Raw genomic sequence first — 23769 nt, 5'->3', positions numbered from 1 at the left:
AAAGATTATTCACTTCCTTGGAAACATTCATTATGTAAATTCTAAGAGTAGAAATGACAAGAGATCTGTTGATTATTAATGCAATAAAATAAAATAATTAGTAAAACTATATTAGCAAAGGTTAAAATGAAGGTTTAATGGGCAACAATGAAACAGCAAGTACTGTAATCTGAATATCTCTATTATACCTTTTTATTCTTTGCCCTTACAGCATCCAATTCTTTCAAAAGGAATGCGATATTCGTTTCTTTATCTAGGTCTCCAGTCTCCTTCCAAGAAGCCATAAAGTCAGAGAGCATTCTACTGTGTTTTTCTGTAATACTATGATTTAAAAAAAAAAGATTAAAAAATTCATCAATCAATAGAACAGAGATTCTCTCATTCAACAAGACATCCACTACCTGCACCTGAAGTTCACAAAATCTGATAGTTAACTGTCACAGATTTAGGATTTATAAATTAGCCACAGAGCTGGACAATGCCTACTTCTCATCTTCTAAACCTACAAGAGCAGCAGCATTTGAAATAATAAATGTATTAAAATGCTAGTATATAAAATAAACTAAGCTAAATAAGCTATGAAGTCTATAAATTGGAAACGATTAAAGGAAGTAAATATCAAAAAAGATAAGCTTAATCTGGAGTGATAAAGTAAGGAAAATATTGGGGGATCAAATTTACGCTCAGGCTAAAATATATATTTCAAGAGAATGGGCCACTCAACGAAAAGAAATGTAATTATTCAAAAGATATGAGACAAAGGAAAACATCTTTATGGAATTCTAGAAAATGATTTTATATTATTCTAAATATTATATCAGACCACAGAATGTCCTCACTTTATACCACCCAATTCCAAGAGCATTTATTTAGTGGTGGAAAGAAGAGAGATAAGCTAGAGTTGAAAAGGTTAATTTTTGGAATACAATGTGGTGAAATTTACTGCTGAAACTTTGTAGTAGCTATTTTGCTACTAAGGTCTGATACTAGCTATGGTAGGGAGCTGATAACAAGGAGTGAAATCCTTTCCTGGTTAAAAACTGAATTGGGCATTCTTGCTATACCAATCAGACCAAAATTCAGGCTTCATTAACAGTATACTAATGTCTACAAAATATTGTCTTGTAGTTTACCTTCCTAGGACCCAACTCAAAGTAAGATTTTAAAAATTCCTTTTACTCTGTCACCTGTTATTTACAGATAACTCAGATGTTAGTAGCTCTAATGCAGAACCGATGTAGACATGTTCATGGATTAAGGGAGAAATTCTTGGATTATAAGTAACAGGCACAGAAAACTTAAGTTTTATACAATATAACCCACTACCTTTGACATACCAACTCTGCAACTTTTCTTGTGTTTGCTATCTTCAAATACATGTCCCAAAAATAAAGAGAAAACCAAGGGTGATCTTTCCTAGGCCAGGTCTACACTGCGACTTTAAATCTGTTTAATGGCCGATATACCGATTTAACGCTGTATCCGTTCACACGACGTCTTCATTAATATCGAGTTAAACGGCTCCTTAAATCAATTTCGGAACTCCTCCCAAGCGCACGAGGAAGTTGCGCTAAATTCGTAGTGATAACTCGTTGATTGAGGGATTTCATTTGTGGACGGAAATCGACGTTATTGGCCTCCGGGCCCGTGCTTATCCCAGAGTGCAGCACTGACCGCTTGCGGACAGCAATCTGAACTCGGATTCAGCGGGCAGGTAAACAGAAAGCCCGCGAACTTTTGAATATACATTTCCTGTTGCCAGCGTGGAGCTCTGATCACGCACGGCTGGCGATGCAGTTTGAAATCGAAAAAGGCTCCAGCATAGGGACCGTACGGGATACTAGGTCTGATCGCTTGTATGGGGAGACAAATCTGTTGTATCCAGCTCCGTTTACGACACGGAAATGCCAAGCGGTTGAATAAAACACTCCAAGGATACACAGCGCATTGTGTGACAGCGTAACGGGAAGCCAGAGGACGTCAAATGGACACTCATGAAAGGGAGGGAGGGGGATGGCGAGACCAGGCTTCCCACAGTCCACAGCAGTCTTGAAAATTATTTGCATTCTAGGTTGAGCTCCCAATGTCTGTAGGTTTCAAACCACGAGTGTGGCTGGTTCAGGGAACAGCTGCCTCAGTGTATGTTGTTCCCCCCAAAACCCCACCACGTGAAAAAAACAGGGAAAAGATTTGCGTGCGTATTGGCTGTTGTGTCAATGCACTCCGCGAGAAAAAGGCGCCAAGGGGTCTCTGCGTTCACAAGGGAGGGGATGAGGTGCTACCGCAAGCACCACGCGGGGCATGTGTATTTCGGTGCCCCTAGGCAGCTGTGCTCTCAACACGGAAGTGGGGAATATGTGATAGCTGAGGAACAGCTGACCCACAGTGCACGCTCCTGAATATCGGATGGTAGGCTTTTGGACCATGGACGCAAACAATCGATTTCGGGATCCCACTGTGGACGCGCTAAACCGATTTTATTAGATCTGTTTTGTAATATCGGTTTAAGCTAATTCGAAATAATCGTGCAGTGTAGACGTACCCCTAGACAGCTGAAGACCTAGCAAAATATTTTCAAATGTGCCTAAGTGTCTTTGGAGCCAAAATCCCATTTTCAAAAATTTACTTAGACACTACAGTCCCATTGACTTTCAATGAGACTTCCTAAGTCAATGGCTTCTGATTGCATAAGTCACTTTTGAAAATAGGATTCAGGCTACAAAGTCATGAGGGTGCATTTGAAAATTTAACCTCTAGTAAATAAATCAGAGTTTCTCATAAGTACATACACACATGATTACATGAAGGTGTATTTTACATTCTAATCATAATGAAAATGCAATACAGATTATCACAGGACTCAAAACAGGTCAAGACAAAGAACTGAAAATAATACAGATAAGTCTACTAAAGGCCTTACAGAATATCTGTATTAAGATAACCAGTGATTAATATATATATATAGACCCCAGAAATGTTTATTGTGCATAAACATGAATAGATCAAGGATGAAACTATGGATCCTGTCTCCAGTACACAAAGAAACAAATCTTGGATCCATAGAGCCATGGAGAGATCAGCTGCCCCCTGGAATGTGCTGAGAGAACCATGCATGGAATTCTAGGGCTACTGCAGTTGATTCTTGGGCCCGTTCACCACTTTCTATCAGAGACATCCATATTGAGTAGCATGTTAGCACAATTATGTCAAACAAGGGTAGATTGCACTGAAGCAAGAGGCAAGCTGTGCAAGTAGTAGGACCAGATATCAGTTCAACTGGACTCATCAACGTATGAAGTTGGTATTATGAAGGTGAACACAAGAAGCGTTATTAGGACAGAAAAAACCGAAGAGGGAATCTACATGGATGCAGAAAGATGTACACATGTATCAACTTGCCCCTCCTTTCACCTTTGCTACTGACAATTTACTCACTTGCTCATTTCACATCTAAGAGACACATTTGACCCTTTCACTTCTCTCTCCTCCCAGCATTCACCACTTCTAAAACCATCCTTTCTTTTCAGGCCCTATTGCTAACACCCTGGCTCACATAACATGCCTCTCTCTGACCTGAACTAGAATATAACCACCTCAGCCTCAGCCTCCCTGATCCTCTCCTCTTCAATCTATCCACGATTTTGTAGCCACATTATAATCTCTCTCACACTCCATGGAACATTCCTCCCTCTCCCATAGCCCCCTAGATTCCTTCTGTGGGTGCTTTCCACAAAGTGTTATAACTCCTAATCCTCACTCTTAAGGCTTTGCCTACATCTCACCTCCCATCTGCCTTTGTTCTCCCAGTTCATGCCAGATGGTCTGCCCACTCCTCACCCCTCATTGCTCCCTTGGTTTCTCCTCTTCCTACACTTGTCTTCATTTCCATCAACTCAATTCGCTCATGAATGAAAGTCCCTCTTCCAGTGCACCCAACGGCCTCACGCTCCTCCTTCAAGCCCCGTTTTCAATACCCATTTCTTTTGCCTTGGTTTTCATAAGTGGCCTACACTGCTGTGCCCTCTCTCCTGTTGCCCAGCCCGATACCCACTTCTAATTAGTGTCAGAACTTCATTTGTGACATAAAGAGATTTTGTTTTAACCACTGCCTTTCATTTGGCTACCCCTTGTTTTCAACAGTTAGCTTCATTTTCAATGTTTGTCTGATGCAGATTTTACCTTTTTGGAGGCAGTGGCCATGCCTTGTTTACATTTCAGTAGTGTTTTGTACGGGTTTATTATAGCCCTATGTAAATATTTATCAGCACCACAATAGCTTTGGATTAGTGCTTGAGGAGAAATAGCTGAAAGGAGTGGGAGACACACTGGATTCCAGAAGGAGACTTGGCCTAGGCATGGGAGAGCATGGTGACCATTTTTATGAATCCAACACACAAGAAGCCTTATACTCATTCCAAATTAGACAGAAATGCTCCATATTTTTGGAATTTCCAAAGCCTAAGGGAGTTAGGCACCCAAATACCATTGAATTTTAATGCAAGCTGGGCAGCTAACTCCCTTCATGTCCTTTGAAATTTTTACCCATAATAGTGAAATATTCTCAATCCAGGAAAAATATATAAAAGAAGCTTCTATTTACCTTGATTCTTCAGCAGTACAAGGGGCAATAACACTATCTAGACACACATTCTGGGTGCTAGCACTCTGAATGCTGAGTGAGGTGGCTGTTGGCAAATCTGATGGGTTCATTGCTTCAGCATTGCCTTGGATGATCAATTCATGTTGTGGTTGTAGACTTCTTGAAGAACTTGGATAAAGCTGAAATTTCGGACAAAAGTCTTCTCTTTGCTGTTCCAAATTGCAGATTTCTATTTGAAGATCAAAATTAACAAAAAGTTCTCCTTGAACTACTTTTTAAATTGAAGGAAAGCATACACTTAAAATAATTTATGAAGTTTTAAAACCCACCCACACTTTTCTTTGTAACAGAAGGAGGAAACATACCAATTTAAGCCCATTGCTCCCTTATCCTATTGATGAAAGGAGAGGAGTGTTATCCAAAGCACTGACTCAGGAGACCAGTCCATATACAGGAGTTACTGATTTTTACTGGATATTTCACATGCAAGTCAAAAATTTCTCCCCATTTCCTGATTTCTCTCCCCCTTCAATTACTTATTAACAGGATAGATCATTGGACCTTACAGATGACCTGTTATAGCCAGGGTAAGCCTGTATTATAGCACATTATGAACCTGATTCTCGTTTACACTACGGCCTCTTGACTTCAGAGCTTACGTTAATTTTCCCCTTAGCTTTCAAAGCACCTGGCTCTACTCAGCTCTCCAGCTTTCACAGCAATATGATACTTCAGCATGTGCTATGATAATTTTGCCACCACAATTTGTGGAAGTCTACTGAAATATGCAGCCAGTGCATGTCGGTGCATCATTCACCCAGAGAGTTTAACAATATTTGCAATTCTTCAGAAGCAGGTATACTCTTAGCAATCTGTTTTGTGTAGATTAAATAGAGACTACTAAGAGTTTTTATTTCTAAAACTTCTGGAGGACTTTGTTTTTGTTTTGTGTCGTTGTTTATTATGATAGCTTTTATTCTACACAACTTGGATCAGACTCATTATTTTCCCTCAAAACGGATAGAAGAAAAAACTGTCTATGCCCTGTTACTGTTCTATGAATAGCCTTAAAACACTTATTAAGCAAACCCAGGGTACTGTACTGCATAGAAAATAGAGAAGCAGATACTCTAATTCAAGAATACTCAGATGAAGTCATTCCCTAAAATCTGTCAATATTGTGGGAATCTCTCTTTGCTGAGGGAGGAACAGCAATGACACGCAATCACTTGCTGCAAACTCTGCCTCAGCACTGGGACTGAAGCTTGCGCCCTCAGGTCAGGCTATCACAGTGCTATTATGGAACTCATACAGGGCAGGCAGGACTCCTGAATCAGGTGTGCACGACTGCTCATTGTCCCATGCATCCCTGGTTTCTGACTGGCCATTCATTGAAACTGCTGCTGGATTTATGAGCTACTGGGGGAAAGTGGTTCAGCCTCTTGCTCCCTGCTACAGTACACAGCAAAGGAAGACCTCGATGTAATGAACAAGGTAGAGCAGAGACATTGAGTACAGATCTTGCCCGCACTAGGGTGTGGGACATTCTGGGTATATTCAGTCACTGTTAGCTAGATAATTAAGGTAATGGGAGTTTTTATTGCCTTTAAACCCTTGTTGCTGGGTGGGGAGGCATCTCTTTTGGTTGTGTAACCACTAAAAGGAGTTCTCCTCGAACTACCTTTAATTGCTTCCCTATCTACCAAAGTACACATTGAAGAATCTTGTCTGCAAATGCATTGTCTCCTCCACTTCTCCCACTTTAGATACCCTTTGTGTTGCATACAAAGTAATACAAACCACCCTCCTGCACATTGTAAGATGGGTGCTGCATACTGAAATTCGTACTTGCTCTCAATAGTTTGGTTTAATCTTGGCAATTTTTTTCTTTCTGTATCGTAGCAATAATCTCCATTAACTAGTATTTATGTGAAGTACCTCAGGCAGGGATGGGTTAGTAACTGCAAGGAACTCTCCAACCACCACACACGTACTATTTATTATTTGTATTACTTTTGGGCCTTGAAGCCTCAGTCATGGACCAGGGCCCCCTAGGACTAGGAACTGTATAAACACAAGACAAAAATATGGTTCCTGCCCTAAAGAGTTTATCATCCAAATATATAACAAGCTATCAGCCTTTGTAGTTACACTGGGACAGATCAAAATATCAAGCAATCTGAGTCCTCATGCTTCACAGCATAAGGAGATCGGTAACAGGGATTTTCCTTTTCCTATTTTTCAAATCTGCAGCTTTTAAACCTCAGCAACGTATGTACTGAGTTCTTGCAGGAGGGTGAGCTGAACTGTACTGTTTAGGGCACTAGTAGGGTGGTGCGCTCTGATTCCCAATCCAGGGGTGGTTAGGATTGGAAATCTATGTCTCCTTTGAGTCACCAGCAAAGCCAGGCATCATTGCGATGGTTTCAAATCTGCATGGGACAGGGGCCAATCTCAGTACACACTGGTGGCAGCAAAGAGCTTTACAAAAGCAAGCAATTTTGCAAGGCATTTTTCAGCAGGATGTTTCAATTAGCTGATCTTAGGGCCTGTAATTGATCTGGCTTGGGGGATGCTATTTTGACCTGGTCCTTCCTTGCTGGTTTTATAAGACAGAGAGGAAAGGTGGCAGCCTCTCCCTCTCAGAACTGGAAGGACTATCTGCCCAGGGGCATTAAGGTTGAAGTTGTTGCTTGTTCAGTAAAGCTGCATCCTTTCTACCAAGGCACTATATCTGTGTCATTGTCCTCATTCGTGCATGTCTGGACCAGAGTACTTTGAGGAAAACTTTGCAAATGCAGTCAGGTTTACTGTGTATAGTGACTTTTATCAATTTCAGATATTTTTTATTCCCCAAATAAACATGACCATTTGTCCTAGCTACAGAACCACCCTCAACTCCCTAACTAATAATGTAAACCCTGGGGCTGATGCAAGATGATAACTTGGCTTATTGCTAAATTATGCAACAATATGGATCATTGCCCACCTTGTGTGTGTTGCTTCATGCCTCCTGTGAACCCTAAAGTGTGCATTAATCAGCACTAGTGCACAGACACAAAAGACACTAAAAGTATATGGATAAAAAGGCTGCCTTAAAAGTGCCACGGATGAGACTCACAGCAACTTTTCAGACATTCTGGAATATATTTTCATTGAAGTGGTACCACAACATGGATTTTGACTCTTCTTGCAAGGGCCAACCATCTTTTTTCTATATATTTCACTGCAAAGGTGAAACTAAACAGCTGATCATTAATTTATCTTGAATGAATTGCTCATTCATTTTGAGGGAAGGGAAGGCAAATGTTAAGAAGGGATATAAAGACAGATAGAATTATAGCTGACAGGTGTGTGGGGTGGAGAAAGTTAAAGGTGAATTGGTTTGTGTTGAGAATAAGATGGAGGGAAATTTAGCATGTTTAACTTGGGAGTGATGGAAAGTGAAACAAGTAGTAAACATGTAGCCAATAAAATATACGCCTATCATATAAATGCACCCTTCCCCCTAATCCTCCTCTGTCTTTGATTTTTTAAACTGTACACTCTTTGAGGAAAGGACCATGACTTCTTCCGTGCATGGAAAACACCTAGCAGTTTTTGAGAACTGCCACAGTCTAAGTTACAGCAGTCATTACTATTTCTATCATCACCGAAATGTGAGAGACATTGGGGCGGGGAAGCAGACTACTGGAAAATCCTGTAGCTACACAGACCGTAAAGGAAAAGGGGAGATATACTGGTTTAAAATGGGTGATGCATAGCCCTCTGGGATTTCCCAACACTCCACTTGCTATACTCAGCTAATCAGCACTTAGTTTGTCAGGAAATATCTGGGGACCAACATATATATAAAGGGAAAGGAAAGAACTGATCAGACAATAGGGTAGGTAAGACAGGAGTTATCTGCAGAGAACAGAGATGGCCAAGAGGGATGGTACTTGAAAATAGACAACGGAAGGAAGAGGGAAGATGGAGAAAGACAAAGAGCAATATACATTCTGGAAAATGAACTAAGGTTTTTGGAAATCAGATTACTAAATTACAAGATCATGGGCCCATGCTGTCATTGTTAAAGGTACATTCAGGTTGAAAATGATATTAAAACCCCCATACTTAAAAAAAATAAATCACCCAAATTTCCATACTTATGGTGCCAACAGAAAGCTTAGATGATTAAAAAAAGAACATTAACAAAACCTATATTAACTTTTCATTATTTATTCTGTTTACGCCCTCTTCCCCCCCCTAGTCTGAACAACAAGAAGTCTAGTTTCACCCAGACCTGGCTTACACTTAATATGTAGGCCGACATAGACAGGTCACTCAGCGATGTGAAAAATCCAAGCCTCTAAGCAACATAGCTATGCTGACCTAGACCTCACTGTAGATGGAGCTAGATTGATGGAAGAATGCTTCCAGTGACCTAGCTACTGTCACTCAGGAAAACCCCTTCTATGAGTGCAGGCTGCGTGTATGCTATGGGGTTATAATACCATATAATCCCTATAGTAAAGAAATATCCCCAATCTGTTTCTAGTTTGCATACACTAGCACAAAGCTACAATGTTTTGGTTACAAACATTGAGCAAATGTTCATTTGTTTAAAAAGAAATATAAAATCTACTCCAACCAGATTTTTTTTTAAAAAAGAAACCTTTACAATGGTATTACAAATACTTATTCCACCACCACTGACCACAATACACATATCTGATCAAATTTGAAAATCCAGATATTTATATCAAACCAAAGACCACCAATCTATACAATGTCAAGGTGCTAATATCAGGCAACAAACCATCACCTAAAAGCTTCACTCCAATCCGTCCCTCTCATTTTTGTGGCAGTGATTGATCTTGTTACTTTTATTACTGATTTGTCAAAAAAGTCCAAACCAAGTTGAACTTTTGTGGAATGGGGGGAAAAAATTCTAAAAATTTCCCATGACCTGTAGCAATCCAGATGTTCCTGCTTCAGAAATTCCGCCAGTGGTGTACATTTGGGTTGAAACAAGATGTTTGTTCTGACAAGACAATTGCCGTCATCATCTTCAAGCAACATCTAACCATTTCAGCTGAAAATAGACTAAAGTGTTTGTGATGTGTCATTCCATATTCTTTATGAAAATACAGTTATGATATGAATATGACATAACTAAGACATACTTTATGTAAGATGGCTCATGTGAGATATCATTGGAAAGGTTATGATTTACTGAATGTGATTATCCAATTTGTATGCTTGTATCATTTATGTATCTGAAGTTAGCAATATTGAATATGTATCTGTATTTCAACTATGCTAGTTTGGGTGAAGCCCGCTGCTAAGAACTTCAGATACAACAATGAAAAAGCCCAACAGTGTTGATGGCCCATCAGCGAGAGACAATGGACTGTAAAAGAGCTTAGTCTTCCTGTGAATGTGTGGGTCAGCCTGTGAAGAATGGCTACAGGGGCCCTACAGAGGCATGTGACCATGTCACCTGATACTGGAACCCATCTTGAATTCTGTACTTTTCCACAAGAAGCTAAGGGGGTCAAACTAGGAATCAAAGGACTCCCGCCTTATGCAAATCCTAGTTAAGGGTGGGGAGTGAGGTAATCCATTTTACATGCATCTTTCTCACTGATGTTGTCCTTTACATGACTGCAAACCAGAAGTCTTCAAGATTTAGCCCAAATAAATAGTGAGAAGATGGAGAAGGACTTGGGAAATTCAGTGCAAGTAGATAATGGAAGTAATTGCAACTCCTGTTTGGCAAAATTGTAACAGGAGGCTGAAGCATTTAACACAGAATATTACTACAGGATCAACATCTCCCATTTTCAAAATAAAAACCTCAGGTTACCTCAGCTTGGGGATTTTAACATAGACTGACCTAAGTTGATCGTTTTATTGATTTAATAGTCATAGTATTGAGTGTCTAAACTTGGCATTCGTCTAGGAGCATCAGGCTATTATCTTGCAACTGTCCTTTATTGACACTCTCTTTTAACTAGGCCCTATTACGTATTTTCCTTGTGCCAGGACTATCTGAATGGATCTTAATATGCTTTTTATGAGGACTCCATACGAGGCCTAATAGCATCACCTGTGCAGAGTTCAGAGAAGCTCCATGGGGAGGCTGGGATCTGCAGCCACAGAAGTTTAGGGACATCCGGGGGCTCAGATCACACTCAGTGTAACACTTAATTGAATCCCTTCCCCTTCCTGTAACTCCACCTAGCCTGACTTCCACAAATGACAGTCAGGCCCTTGAGAATTACATCAGGGAAAGTGCTGCGCAGGTACAGTATATCCCTAATTCCCTCATCTGTCCCTAATTGTCAGCCCAGTAAAGACTGAACAGGCCACAAAGTCTGAAGACAGTCACCTGATTCACAACTGTTGCAAGTCATGGAGAAAAGAGCCCGATTAGGCTGAAGACCCTAAAATCTCTGGCAATTAACTGGGACAGGCAAGGGTCTCTTAAGGAATTCCTCCAAACACAATGCAAGGCAGATTTAGTGTGGTGTTTGTTTTCTTTTGAAAAACACACACGTTTAAGAAGCTGTAGGTTGATGGCCTGTCATCTCTGCCCATGGAAGACTCAGGTGCCACACCTAAGATCTTTATTCAAGCATAGTTTTATTCTCCAAAAACACAACTTAGGCAAAACCTTCAACACAGATACAAGATTTTTCTTCTTTATCTCTCTTAGCCCATCTCACTTCTGAGTCGACCCTAATCTCCCTCCTGTTGCTACTCATTCCTTCTCCAAGCCATCTGTTTAGGAGTTACCCTTCTCCAGGGCCTGCCAGAGGAGCCAGCTCCCCTCACTAACTGAGCTCTATATCACTCTTTGTAGAGTCCTCATTCCTCTGACTCCTTCCCAGCTGGGTAAATAATTGAACAGGGTCATTTGATCCTTAGCCCATCAGGATCAGCTGGGAGGATCACAAGTGAGGCAGGCCCTGACTCCCCTGAAAGGGCTAGTCACTCTGTGAAAGGGACCCATTAATAATAATACCACCTCTTATACAGATAGCACTTTTCATCAGTAGAAATCAAAGCCATTGCATTAAAGAAGCTCAGTCTCATCCCCATTTCCAGATGTGGTAACTGGGGCACAAAGACATGAAGTGAAACTTGCTCACTGTCACCCACACGCCAGTGGCAGAAATGGGCACGGAACCCAGGTCTTTTGAATTCCACTCCAGTGCGCTATCTACTACCTCATTACTGGCCATTCTCCTTGCCCCCTTCTATTCTGATGCCATATAGAGATTACTCCCGCCCTAAGTTTCTCTTTTCTTTTTCATTGGCTTCATTAGGACCCTAAAAGGAACAACAAAATGATGAATGCGGAATAATGTTTCCCTATCAAGGAATAAAGGAGAAATTCAAATAATTATAGTGATAGTCTTCCAAACCTCAGGATGGCCATAATTTTCATTAACATGCCAGATCACAATATGATCTCACACAAAAAAACCTAGAGACACATTTACAAACTTTTTATAATTTTTAATGGTTTGTGTAAAAATAATTGTCCTCAATTAAAATGAAATTGAAATTCTCAAACGCATAACTTTTCAACTACAAAAACTGCTTTGACAGATAGTTGCATTAGTACAGCATTGCAGTTTAAGGGCTGGGGCTTTTCTGGTTTTGGTTTGCATTTTCAAAGAGGTCAAAATGGTGATGAAATGGACAGAAATTCTTGTTAATGGAAATTAAGCAAGAAAGGTTTTTGCAAATAGTTTACAAAGCAAAACTTGTATAAATTTTATTCCGAAATGTCACTTATTTCACGTGATAAAAAAAACTTTTAAAATAACTTTTGAAAAAGTCAGATGTCCTTTGTCTGCTAGAATATAGGCAAAACTCAAAGTTTAATGGTTCATTTCTTTAAATCTTGATGGAATCTAAAGAGAACACTGAATTCTTTCTCTGTAAGCAATTTAAAGAACGTCTGATTTACTTTGAATGTGTCTTTATTTCACCTGTACTTGTTTGGAAGCCAGGCAACATCCTTTAGAAAGAAAGAAATTGAGAGAGCTTAAGAACTGTTGGAGTTATTCTGGCAGAATGGCAATTTTTACAGTTCTCCAAGGACACTGGTTATTTTAGCTATCATATTCTCTCTCTCTCTCATTATTAGCCTTTTACTATTTTTCTTTGCATCCAAAATGCTAAAGTAAATGTGAAGACTTAAATATTTACAGGACTGAGAATTTATTTTAAAGATGTATCAAAATTACACTATCATTATTTGATATTCACTGCAGTTAATCATAATGCAATTATTAAGGACATACTTCCTTTGGCATTCCATTCTCATGTTGCAATTATCTTTTTAAAAAAAAAACACTAGCATTTGAGAAGAAACACAATTTTTGTTGGATCGATTTCTTTCTTACTCTAAAAGCATTTTTAGATTCTGAACACATCAAAATAGCAGAATCTGTAGTCAGACACTAAGTGGGATTCACTGAAACACAATGTTAGTTCTAATGGATGGATGATTGTGTTTGGTCTTTTGAAACTTTGAAGTATAGGTAAGTCTTGATCACACAAATTAATAAATCCTAAAGCCGGAGTTAACAATAACCATTACACCCAAATTCTGCAGCTTAGCCCAGCCAATTTTTCAAAAGGTCAGGTTGTGAACTGGAGAAGATCAGGGAGGTCCACCGCATAGCTTTGTTGCCAGGCATCTCTCGTCTGGATTGTTGCAGGCATTTATTAGTATTCGTCAGCAGACTCAACAAAGCAAACAAGAAATTCAAGCACGAATAATAAAATGAAATGCTGCTATATAACCCTTTGTCATTCAGCAAATATGGGACTTTTTAGCTACATTGTTCCTAAACCTGGGTTACTACTTTAATTTTTCTCCACAGTGCTGACTGAATGAGTATGCATGTGTGTTAAATGCAGAGCTCCCTTAACAACTGCAGGACTGCCATTTAATCTGTTGGTAGATGGACCATTTCCTGTGGGAACTCTAGCTATGACTTCCAGATCCACCAAATAAATCTCAGATTAAGATTCCAAATGAAACCTGCCTTTGGCAGATAAAAAAATGTCAAGATGGATATAAACAGTAAAATTATAAATTATCTAGGTGTTGCACGATGACTTTATGTGCGTTTTTTGTTTACACTTTCCCTGATATCACAACTATACAAGGCATTCATCAAATGTCACACTTTCACAATATTGGAAGCATCATTAAAACTGTTTGGCTAAGGACCTTGAAGTGTTTAAGCAGTAGCTCAAAAGTATATTTGTGCAAAGTAGAAGAATAAATTTACATATCAGCAGCAGCTCATAAGGGATGGGTAAATATTCTGTTTATCTCTCATTGTAATTCAGGTTAGTTTAAATATAGGGTTTCAGGATATCATTACAGACTATATGGAGTTATTACATAATTTCCAAACAGTGACTGGCAGAGTTTTATTCATGCACACCAATATTTATGTTTTCTAGAACAACTGAGAACATAAATGGGATAAAGTAAACCTTCCCATCTCATTTTCCTGCTGTTACTATGATACCAGATAATTACAATTTATATATGACCAACTCAATTAGCTAAATCTTGATTATTCACAATTCCCTTTTATCTGCCGCAGGGTCATTAAGTACACTGAAAATTCTCTGTATTAATCAATATATTCAACATTCCCCATCACATTTGGACAATTAAAGTTCTATTATACTTAGAATTCTGAACAAAACAGAAACAAACTCCTCTTTAAATGATTTTTTCTTTAAAGATTTCTTTTAATTTTTTAAAAAAAGAATGGAAACGTCACTTTTGGCAATAAAATGCCAATAAAAATCATTCAGAGCAAATGGCCTATTAAAAATGTAGGTGAAGTCTCTGACGCTAGTCTCCAATGCACTCCCCAGAGAACAAAGGCTGTTTTTTAATGAAATTTTTTGTTATGTCTTTGCTCATCTTACCTGTGCTAATGCAGGCCTGTTCTGGATTTAAGCTTCATACTAGATGATAATAAAATACTAGCAATGAAGATTTCAGAAGAAGGAAACAACCAATTTTTCTTGTACCTGTGATAGTTCATCTAAAGCTGATTCTGAGGTATAGTATAAAAGATGTCTGTGGTAATAACTGCCACTACCGTGAATGCACATTTAAAGTCTTTTTAAAGTTAGTGGTACCCCCAATTTTAAAGACCAAAATGATACAAAGTGAAATATTTTAAGGGGTGCATTCACTCCACCCATTAACCAAATAATAAATGTGCGGTACTTATAAAGCACTGAGTTTTCAATTCAGGTTATAATCATTAACAACAATCTTCACAACATTGCTCTGAGAGTTTGCTAAATGTTGTAAAGCTTTAACTTTGTGTTTGGTGGGGAGCAGTTAGGGAGACTCTTACAGCCCCCATGCTCCATCCAACACACATGCAAACAGTTTCCAATTTAGTGATTTAAAGTTTACGGGGTGGGGACTGAGTGGCTGAAGGGGGACAGAAGGTTGTTTTTGGAGGGCAGATCAGATAATATGTGAGTTCAGTCAGACAGTCATTTAGTGTGGCTAGAAATCTAACAATCAAAAAGAACAAAATGACTCTCCCACAAAATTAAATTTACTTTCATTTTTAGATCTCTCAAACTTCAGATCCCTTCTATCTTCCCAGGGTTCTTTTGCGGTGTCCTGTTCCACATTCCTCAACCTGAAATTTTTTTGTCTCCCTCCTTATGTCTACTGTTGCCTCATTGTTTCTATCCCCTCCACCTGTAATGTTTTCTCTTGACCCTTGTGCCTCTTCTGCTTCAGACATCAAGCTGCTTATCCTGCTCCCCCTGTGCTCGCCCTTTGAGGGTCCCTTTATCTTGATGTAAGCATTAGAGTGGGTTTCCTTTCCCTGAAGGCAGAAGGAGAGGAGGAAACAGCTGTGGTTTCTCCTGCTGCAGCATTTGAAGGGAGAAGAACTGAGCCAAGCATGTTGAGTGTGGTTCCACTCTGTCCCCACACAACCACTGTACTCTTGGAGTGAGGGGCATCAGTCACTGCCTCCCCACAACAGCTGCAGCAGCACTGCGTCTTCTGGAGAAAGAAGCATCACCTCAAGTCTGTACCCAGTCAACTCTTGAGCCAATTACGGCATTGGCTGGAGGTGAGAAGCAGTTTGACAGCTGTGTCTTACCCCCAGAGCTTCACTGAGGAAGTTAGAAGGCTAAAGTGCTAAGTGACAGTGGAGCAGAAGCTCACCATCCCAAACAGCAGAGACTCCAGCCACACAGAAGTCCCTGTAATTGCATGGCCAACTTAGAGCTTTGTGCTATCCTCATTTTACAGAGAGAGGGGAACAGACACAGAGAAGTTAAGAGGGACTAGATCAAGGTGACTCTGCAAATCAATAGTAGATGTGGGAATGGATTCAGCAGTTCCTGGCTCCCAGACCCACATTCAGTCTGTTGGACAATTTACAGCTAACTATATAGGTAACTAATGCAATGGAAGTTTCAGAAACATAAGGAGAATATCACAGACTTCCCTCAATGGCTTAGTATTTCTTTTCAGTGTTACATCAGGACTTCGTGTTACATTTCATTCCATTTAGAAAGAAAGAAATCATAGTAAAATCTTTATGCTACAAAATCACCACAATCAGATAGAGATTCTTACTAACATGGTCTATATCCTTCATGGAAATGGAGGGTTTTGTTTGTTTGCTTTTAATAAAAACATCAACAACAACAGTGTCTTGGCTAACTTCTTATCCCATCTTACGTCTACAGCTGTACATATCAATTACAATGAATTTATCTGGAATCGTTGATAACTAAGGGAAGTAATTTGCAGGTGAAGTAAATGCAGTAAATACACGATATATATTTCTAAAAAGGTTTCATTTCTTAATACATTTTCAGTATGCTATAAAATGGAACAACATATTTATAAATATACTGAAATATATATCATAATTTTGCTGACATAAGGAAAAAGAGCCAGATTTTCAAAGCTAGGTACTAAAATTTGCATGTACCTAACCAACATGTGTATAACTCCCATGCATGTACAAATACATGAAGCAAATACACAGACATCACATATGTGCACACACAAGGCAGCTGTACACAAACACTGAGTATTTAAATACATAAACCAGGGACACGCAAATATAGCTGAGGAACTGTATATATCTAACTATGATAATCTGGCCCACATGTCTATTACTTCCCCTCACCCTGCTTCTTTTTTTCCTGAGGGTGAAGTGGAAAATTCTTGAACACGACAGTAAATTAGAATCAGCATAGCACACAGTAAATTCTATGGCAATTTCCACATGCTGCTATCCCAATGCAACTCAAATCCAACCTACATCATCACAATCTGATTAAACTGAGGGCCTCTCAACAGTCAGCGACATGTATGCTAAATTTGGTACAAATTAAAGTGCTTTTTCTGAAGCAGACAAATGTCCTCTAGGAACTAAGATGAAACCAGTGAATTCATTTTAATTGTCACCACACTAGAATTTGACACCTGATCTGTTGAAACACTGCTTCATTAGCTCACTATGCAATCTACCCCAACACGTAAAATGAGAGGGAACTATATTACTGATCTTATTCTGTGATACTTATATAATTATGGTTGAAGGTGTTAATTAAAAACTCCTATTTTCAGGACTTATAGACTTTGTGCTCCAGAAAGAAACTGGGCATGCAAGATTCCAGCTGGGATTATAATTTGTTTTAAAATAAAGTTTTAAATACAAATAATCAGAATCTGAGTTACAGAAAACAGCAGTGAAAACTTTGGACACTTTTTGGGCACTCTCACAAATAAAATAAATGAGGGAGTTATTATTTACTTTATAGTAGCACCTACCCATCCAAATCAGAGATTGGGCCCTCATTATGCTGAATACTGTACACACACTTACTAACAGACAATTCCTTCCCTTAAAGAATTTAAACTCCAGGGTTGTTTGATTAACACAATGCTGGTGACTCGAACCTCATACAATTTTTTTTTTTACTATGTAATCATATGGGGCAAAAGGAGTTGTTGGTCTGGTGACTATTTGTGCCTACGTATCTTTGAAATTCAGTTCTTCCAATAATAAAATGTAATCTTAAAAAAAAATCCAAACTAAACAAAAACAAATTAAACAAAAACAAAAGCAAAAACCACAAGCTTTGTAAGTATTTGGCCCGTTAAGTGAATAAACCACTTTGCCACTTTTAAAAGCAACAAAAAAAAGGACAAATTAAGTTACCTACTTTTACAAAGTTAGTAATTCTAGATGCACAGCAAGCAGATTGACTCCAAACTGGAGAAAATTATCATGACGGTGACAGAATATCTCTTGTCATTCTTGGTTAAGAGATCAAAATTTATCTTACATATCCAAGAAGGGTTATCCCCCTCCTTTCCTTAAATCAAATAAATTCACACACAAAATCACAACATAGACAAAAAGATCACAACTGCACAAAGTATAACAAATGTGAACATATTTGTAGTTAGCAATGAAACATCCCCTGAGCCCTTCAAGCACACCTTTCAAATACAGCTCTTCACAATGGACATTACTCAATTCCAACACAAATTTACCTCCAAGTAAATTTACCTGCCATTTTTCCAAATCCTGCTATTTCCTGTGAATTGGTATAAAAATGTTGAATCTTGAAGTTTAGTTCATAGAAACCTATATACCTACAAGGAGACAATGCTGTTCCAAGCCGCCTCATCTGCTTTTATTTATTTATTTATTTATTTATTTATATTTGTGTGTTCTCCATATTTTGGTGCTTTGCCACACATTTAGGCCATCACCAGATAAAAGTTTTACATTCCAATTTACAACTTCTTTTAAATTTTCGCGCAAACTTTATACATACATTTGTCAGATTAAATTTTTTTTAGAATAGACCTTAGTCCTATGCTTTCCGGCTTCATCTGGAAATGAAACAGTTTTCACTGGCCAGCTGCCAATGATCCTAAACCATTCCATCTAAGAATACTTGAGAGAAATATGTGAGAAACCACTATCCCCCTATTAAAAATGAGGTCCTGTGGACATAAACAGTAAATTTAAATTAGACTCAAGACCCAAGACCAAAATGGTAATCCTTACACACAGATTAGTTTTTAACCCTTTCTAATACGTACGAACAGAGGCAAAAGCATGTCTTCAATTCATGAAGATATTTATAATCCAAAGTCTGGAGGTTTCAAAGACTGACTGAATTCCAAAACAAATTTAAAATACAGTGTCCTTCTTAAACTGCTCTCTCTGAAATGTTTTATTTTCTGGAATACATAAACAAATTACCCAATGTACCAGGTAATTATTAAAACTGCCATTTCTCCAGAGGTAATAACTTATCTTTCCAATCTCTTTGTTTGGTTGAGTTTCTTCTGACCACATGAATTTAACCTCAGCCATGCCTAATGGTATTTGCTTATGTTGTAAAACAAGTTCTGAATCAGAAATAGTCATTAGGATCTGTTTCTAGAAGCAACCTATGTGGAGGGGAATATTGGAGGCAGTACAGTATTCAGTGCAGGAAGGTAAAACAGCTAAGAGGACAGGATGGAGTATTGAGGGACACAAATAATGGCAAGTTACTACTTTAATTATTCACGAAGAATACCTGAAGTCATTTTGGATGTAGTGGGTCATCCAAAAAAATCAGATGTTCACCTTGGTTACATAAAAGGCCCTTACCTGTTACCAAGATGGCAACCAGACCGACCAATTACACCAGTAAAGTACCTAGGGTCTTACTACTGGAAAACAGTTTCAGGGTGTTATTTGTTTGAAATACTATTGTTTTTCAATTTAAACCAAAGGGATGACATGGAGCTCTGTATGCCCAACAGATCTCAGTAAATCACAACATAAAAACTATTAACACTGTTTATAGCAAGTACCTCTTTCTTAACTTTCCTATGGATACAAGTGAGTAAGAATCACACGATTTGTAAATTACTAATTACAACTTAATTCTATGTTATGCTATGCATGCTTTCATCTTCAATATTTCATAAAATTAGATAATATCTTTTATTAGCCCCACAAATACATAAACATTTGAATGAAATAATGTCCTTTCCTAAGCAATATAAAACTTTGAAATCCTTTCATCAGAAGTGATTTCAAATAAATAGAACTCTTTAAATAGCCAGCAGTTTTTTTAAAGATTCTGTAAGCTATGAAATTAATACCATTTCTTGAAATTTGACAGAAAATGTTTAATGCACAGTGAATTTAAGGTACTCATTGTTAGCTCCTTTGGAACAGTTAACCTTTTGAACTTTCTTAGGGTATGCTGACCCCTAAAGGTCTAAAGGTACTACATTTGAATTAGCTACATAAAATTGAAAACATAGTATAGTGAAAGACCAGTTTTCCACTTAGCTACTGCACTGAGAATATTTCGTAAGTATTTGGTTCAGAAATATTTTTCAGCTACCTCAGCAGGCATTCTACATTATGGGGATTAAAATATGCCTGTAGATTGTTTTTACATACAGTATCACTCCTAGAAAATTATGAATCTCCAAACCAGTAAGAAGCAAGTCCCCTCTCCCTGAAAGAAAAACAATGCTTTCTCTGCCTTGACTTGCAAATGCAAGACTGGTTTTATGGCATATTTGAAATTTATCCTCTTTGGAGAAACAATGAGGAGGTGAAAGTTTGGGTCACAGATACATGAGGTGCCACTAGGGGCTGCCACAGCAGAGGTCTTTGCGGTTGAGGCCATTAGCGCCCTGATTCCTCTCTGCCCCACTCTTTCCAACCCTATCTCTGTGCCCATAGTAATGGTCATTTCCCTGTGAGCACCTTTCTTCCATGAGATAGTTGGGTTCTACCTCCCACATCCTTTCCTTTCTTCAAGATATATGGGCCACCTCATGACTTACCATCTCTCCATTAGACTCCTTAGGCATTCTGTTCCTACAAAGGATCTACCCCATTCATGTGATACCATCTTAGACACTTAATTCTCATGCAGTTTCCCCATGAGATACCCCCTCCCACAGAACTCTCTGTGTCACCACTGAAAAGACATACCTGAGAACTCCTTTGGTTCTTTCCAATATAAGATGACTCTTCCCCAACCCAATCAGGATGTCAACGTTGCAGCTGGAAGACTTGCACTACCTCCGCTAGAACTAACATGCTAGAAATAGCTGTGTGGGTGTTGAGGCAATGGCAGTGGCTTGTGCTAGCTCCTGGACTCCAAGACTGCCCAACCCCTTGGGTCCAAGCTTGGTCGGTGAGCCCAAGCCCCTGCCAGCGCAGCAACATCCACCCTGATATTTTTAGCATGCTAATTTAAGCGGAACTATTGCAAGTCTGGCTGTCTATGTTGGGACTCACACCTCACAGATGCAGTGTAAACATATTCTAAGAGCCCCAACCCCTAACAAGGTGCCAAGTGCCCTCAAACCCTCATTGAAGTCAACAGAAGTGACACCACACATTGTTGGATCAAATGCTACACTGTCATGTGATTTGAACTAAGGTAATATTAAGAAATTATTTAATATTAATAACAAGATTTTGATTCCCACCAAAATAAGGGTCTGAATAACAGAAGAAATACCATGACTCTTAATTTTAAGATAAACTTTTTTTTGTATTACATTTGTGAAAAAACTAAGTTAGAAAGTAATGGCACTTTGGGGGCGAGGGCTCCTTTTGTTCTGTGTTTGCACAGAGCCTAGCACAATGAGGTCCCAGTCCATGACTAGGACTCCTTAGAACTACAGTAATACACATAAGTCATAATAATGCTGACTATCACAACTGAGAGTTTAACTGTAGTCCCTTAACATTGCAAAACACAGAAAATCTACAGTAATCTACAAAAAACTACATTGGTTGAAGATTTACACATTTTTTCTTTCATGGAACGTTTAAAATTCGATTTTAAAAGATGTAATCTTGCAGCTGCTTTTCTTTCACCCCAAATGTTTCCAAGAGGCAGAACAAAATGATTGGAAAAAAAAAGTCACTTCAATATATCGGCAAGAACAAATACATTCCAGTCAGTACCTAGCACTGGTACACCACCTGGGGTTACGCATTAACACCTTAAAAGTCCTTACCTTTTGACCAGTCCTCCATTTGTACTTCTGAACTTGTTTGATCTGGCACTCACTCTGGTTTTTGCTCCAAGATTGCAGAGCTAAAATAAAGCCAACTCTAGATAAATAAACTTGAAACAATATATTAGAACACACCTATACCTACCCTTTATTTGACAGAGAATTTACAAGACAAATGATTTTAAAAATATTTATAGTAGGACAATAAACTCTGTGTATTTTAACAGTTAATGCTAAGCTACATTTCTCAGTAAAAGATTTTTTTCTTCACACATTTAGTTTATATAATGGTTTATTCAGCTTTCTGATGCGTTTAATGCCTTTGTTGAAGTATTTATTAGTTTGCCTCCTTCTTCAAGTCCTGATCTTGCAAACACATGCTACCAAGTGCAGCATTACTACAGCAAGAAGTTCCGTTGAAGGCAAAGGCATTATTCACCACTGTGGCAAGTGCTACTCGTGGTAGTAAGCACTTGCGGAATTAAGTCCTTGAGCTGTTTATAATATGCTTGTCTTTGTGAATTTCATGAGAAACACACAAAATAACCATGCATCTTTTCAACTTGTACTTTAAGCTTGTATTTAGGAAGACAATTCAAACCTCTATAATAAAAAAAAACTGCACTTTATATATATTTCCTTTTCCATATTACATACTGTAATATAAAACTAAACTTTTCAAACAGTCATGACAATATTTACAATTTATGGTAAACTTACTGTCTTGAAAAGACCTTTTATTTCTTTAGATCTTCATGAACTATTTAATATGATGGAGTTTTAAGACTCTCTCTATAAAACATTTTATTTCATTTTTACATACAGCATATTATCTTACAATATTTTGTCTAAACATTTCACCGTACACTTTATTTGTGAGCTTTGCTTTTTGTTTAACATCTAAGTTTACCATAAACTTTAATATTTACTCTAGCATCGTTTTTAAAATTATCTATAGCTACAGCAATTTTTTACCCTTCAAGCACAGGTGTTGATGTTGTATTCTGCATCTGTCTAAATATAGTGTGAAAAGGTAATGTATGGGCTAATGAAAATGCACAGGGAATTACCATATCTGCAAATAAATCTGATGTAGTGTGAACAATCTTAAAAGCGAATGTATAAAATCCAGTAAATGATACCAAGATAAAGGTTTCTCTTCCCTCCTTCCCCCCTTACTAGTGAAGAAGCAGCGGGGGGGGGGGGGGAAGAGTTTTCCTTCTATGCTACATCAAAACCTGAAGGGCCTGTCATTTTTAAGTTGACATTATAAAAAATTAATTCTGAAGACCACTGATAAGATTTATAGAGACTAACATTTACAGTAAACATTCAGGAATTAGTAGTATCTCTAGCTCATATTTGTCCTAAGTGTAAGTGTACATGATGAAAGCAGCGCAAGTGTTTATTTGATGTGCTTGCTTCTTAAGAGTGAAAGAAAAGATAACTTTACTGCATACCTAGCACAGTGAGTGCCTTACAAAAGTCCTCAAATGAAGCTGTAAGCTTCTTCTTTTTTGATTCTGTATAACTGTGCTGATTTGGAGTTGGCAACCTTTTTCTAAGTTCCTCATTTACTTTTGGATTAGGTGAAAATATAGAAGGTTATTAATATCAAAGAAATATGTTTCAGTCAATGAAGCCATTTCCCTACATATTGCACAAAAAGATTCATAATAATTGCAGTATTTTAATAAGATATTCATATAGCAAGACATGAAGAAAATACAGTCTTTAATAACCTCCAGAGTATTTTAAAACATGTCTTAGAGCCTTAATGCGCCTAGTAATATACTATTTAAAACCATAATTTTATCCCTGTACAATATACAGTCATTCTTCCTCACGATTTACCCAGCTAATGAATGCCAGCAATTAGTAAAATGTAATCCCATTGCACAATCATTTTAATGCTTTTAGCACTCAGAAAAGTAAACATCAAATTAATACTGCTCAAGCCATATCAGATCCTAGATGGAAGCAAGCAATTATAGTTCAGCTCCTCAGGTGTAATTAAATGATTGGAATGATTTAGTTCCATAAATGCAAGTTAATTCATAAGCAAGCAACA

The 23769-nt window shown here is 38.1% G+C and overlaps 1 protein-coding gene across 9 annotated transcripts in view; it reads right to left on the bottom strand.

Annotated features, from left to right (window-relative positions):
* MIPOL1 (mirror-image polydactyly 1) overlaps positions 1 to 23769 on the bottom strand; it is a 274230-nt gene that overhangs the window by 198449 nt on the left and 52012 nt on the right. For 4 of the 9 annotated variants that reach the window (XM_032789975.2, XM_075065526.1, XM_075065529.1 and 1 more), the window contains exons 2-4: positions 21699 to 21778; positions 4601 to 4829; positions 189 to 321 (exon numbers count right to left, since the gene is read on the bottom strand). In XM_032789975.2, the coding sequence (XP_032645866.1) occupies positions 189 to 321; positions 4601 to 4829; positions 21699 to 21717 (381 nt within the window). In that variant the 5' untranslated portion in view covers positions 21718 to 21778. Of the gene's footprint in view, positions 1 to 188; positions 322 to 1326; positions 1413 to 4179; positions 4350 to 4600; positions 4830 to 21698; positions 21779 to 23769 lie in introns of those variants that run through there. The other 5 variants (XM_032789977.2, XM_075065527.1, XM_032789976.2 and 2 more) reach the window with 4 other exon arrangements.

Source organism: Chelonoidis abingdonii, chromosome 4 (genome assembly GCF_003597395.2).
Source record: "Chelonoidis abingdonii isolate Lonesome George chromosome 4, CheloAbing_2.0, whole genome shotgun sequence".
Taxonomy (NCBI): Eukaryota; Metazoa; Chordata; order Testudines; family Testudinidae; genus Chelonoidis; species Chelonoidis abingdonii.
This window is presented reverse-complemented; position numbering and strand designations above follow the sequence as displayed.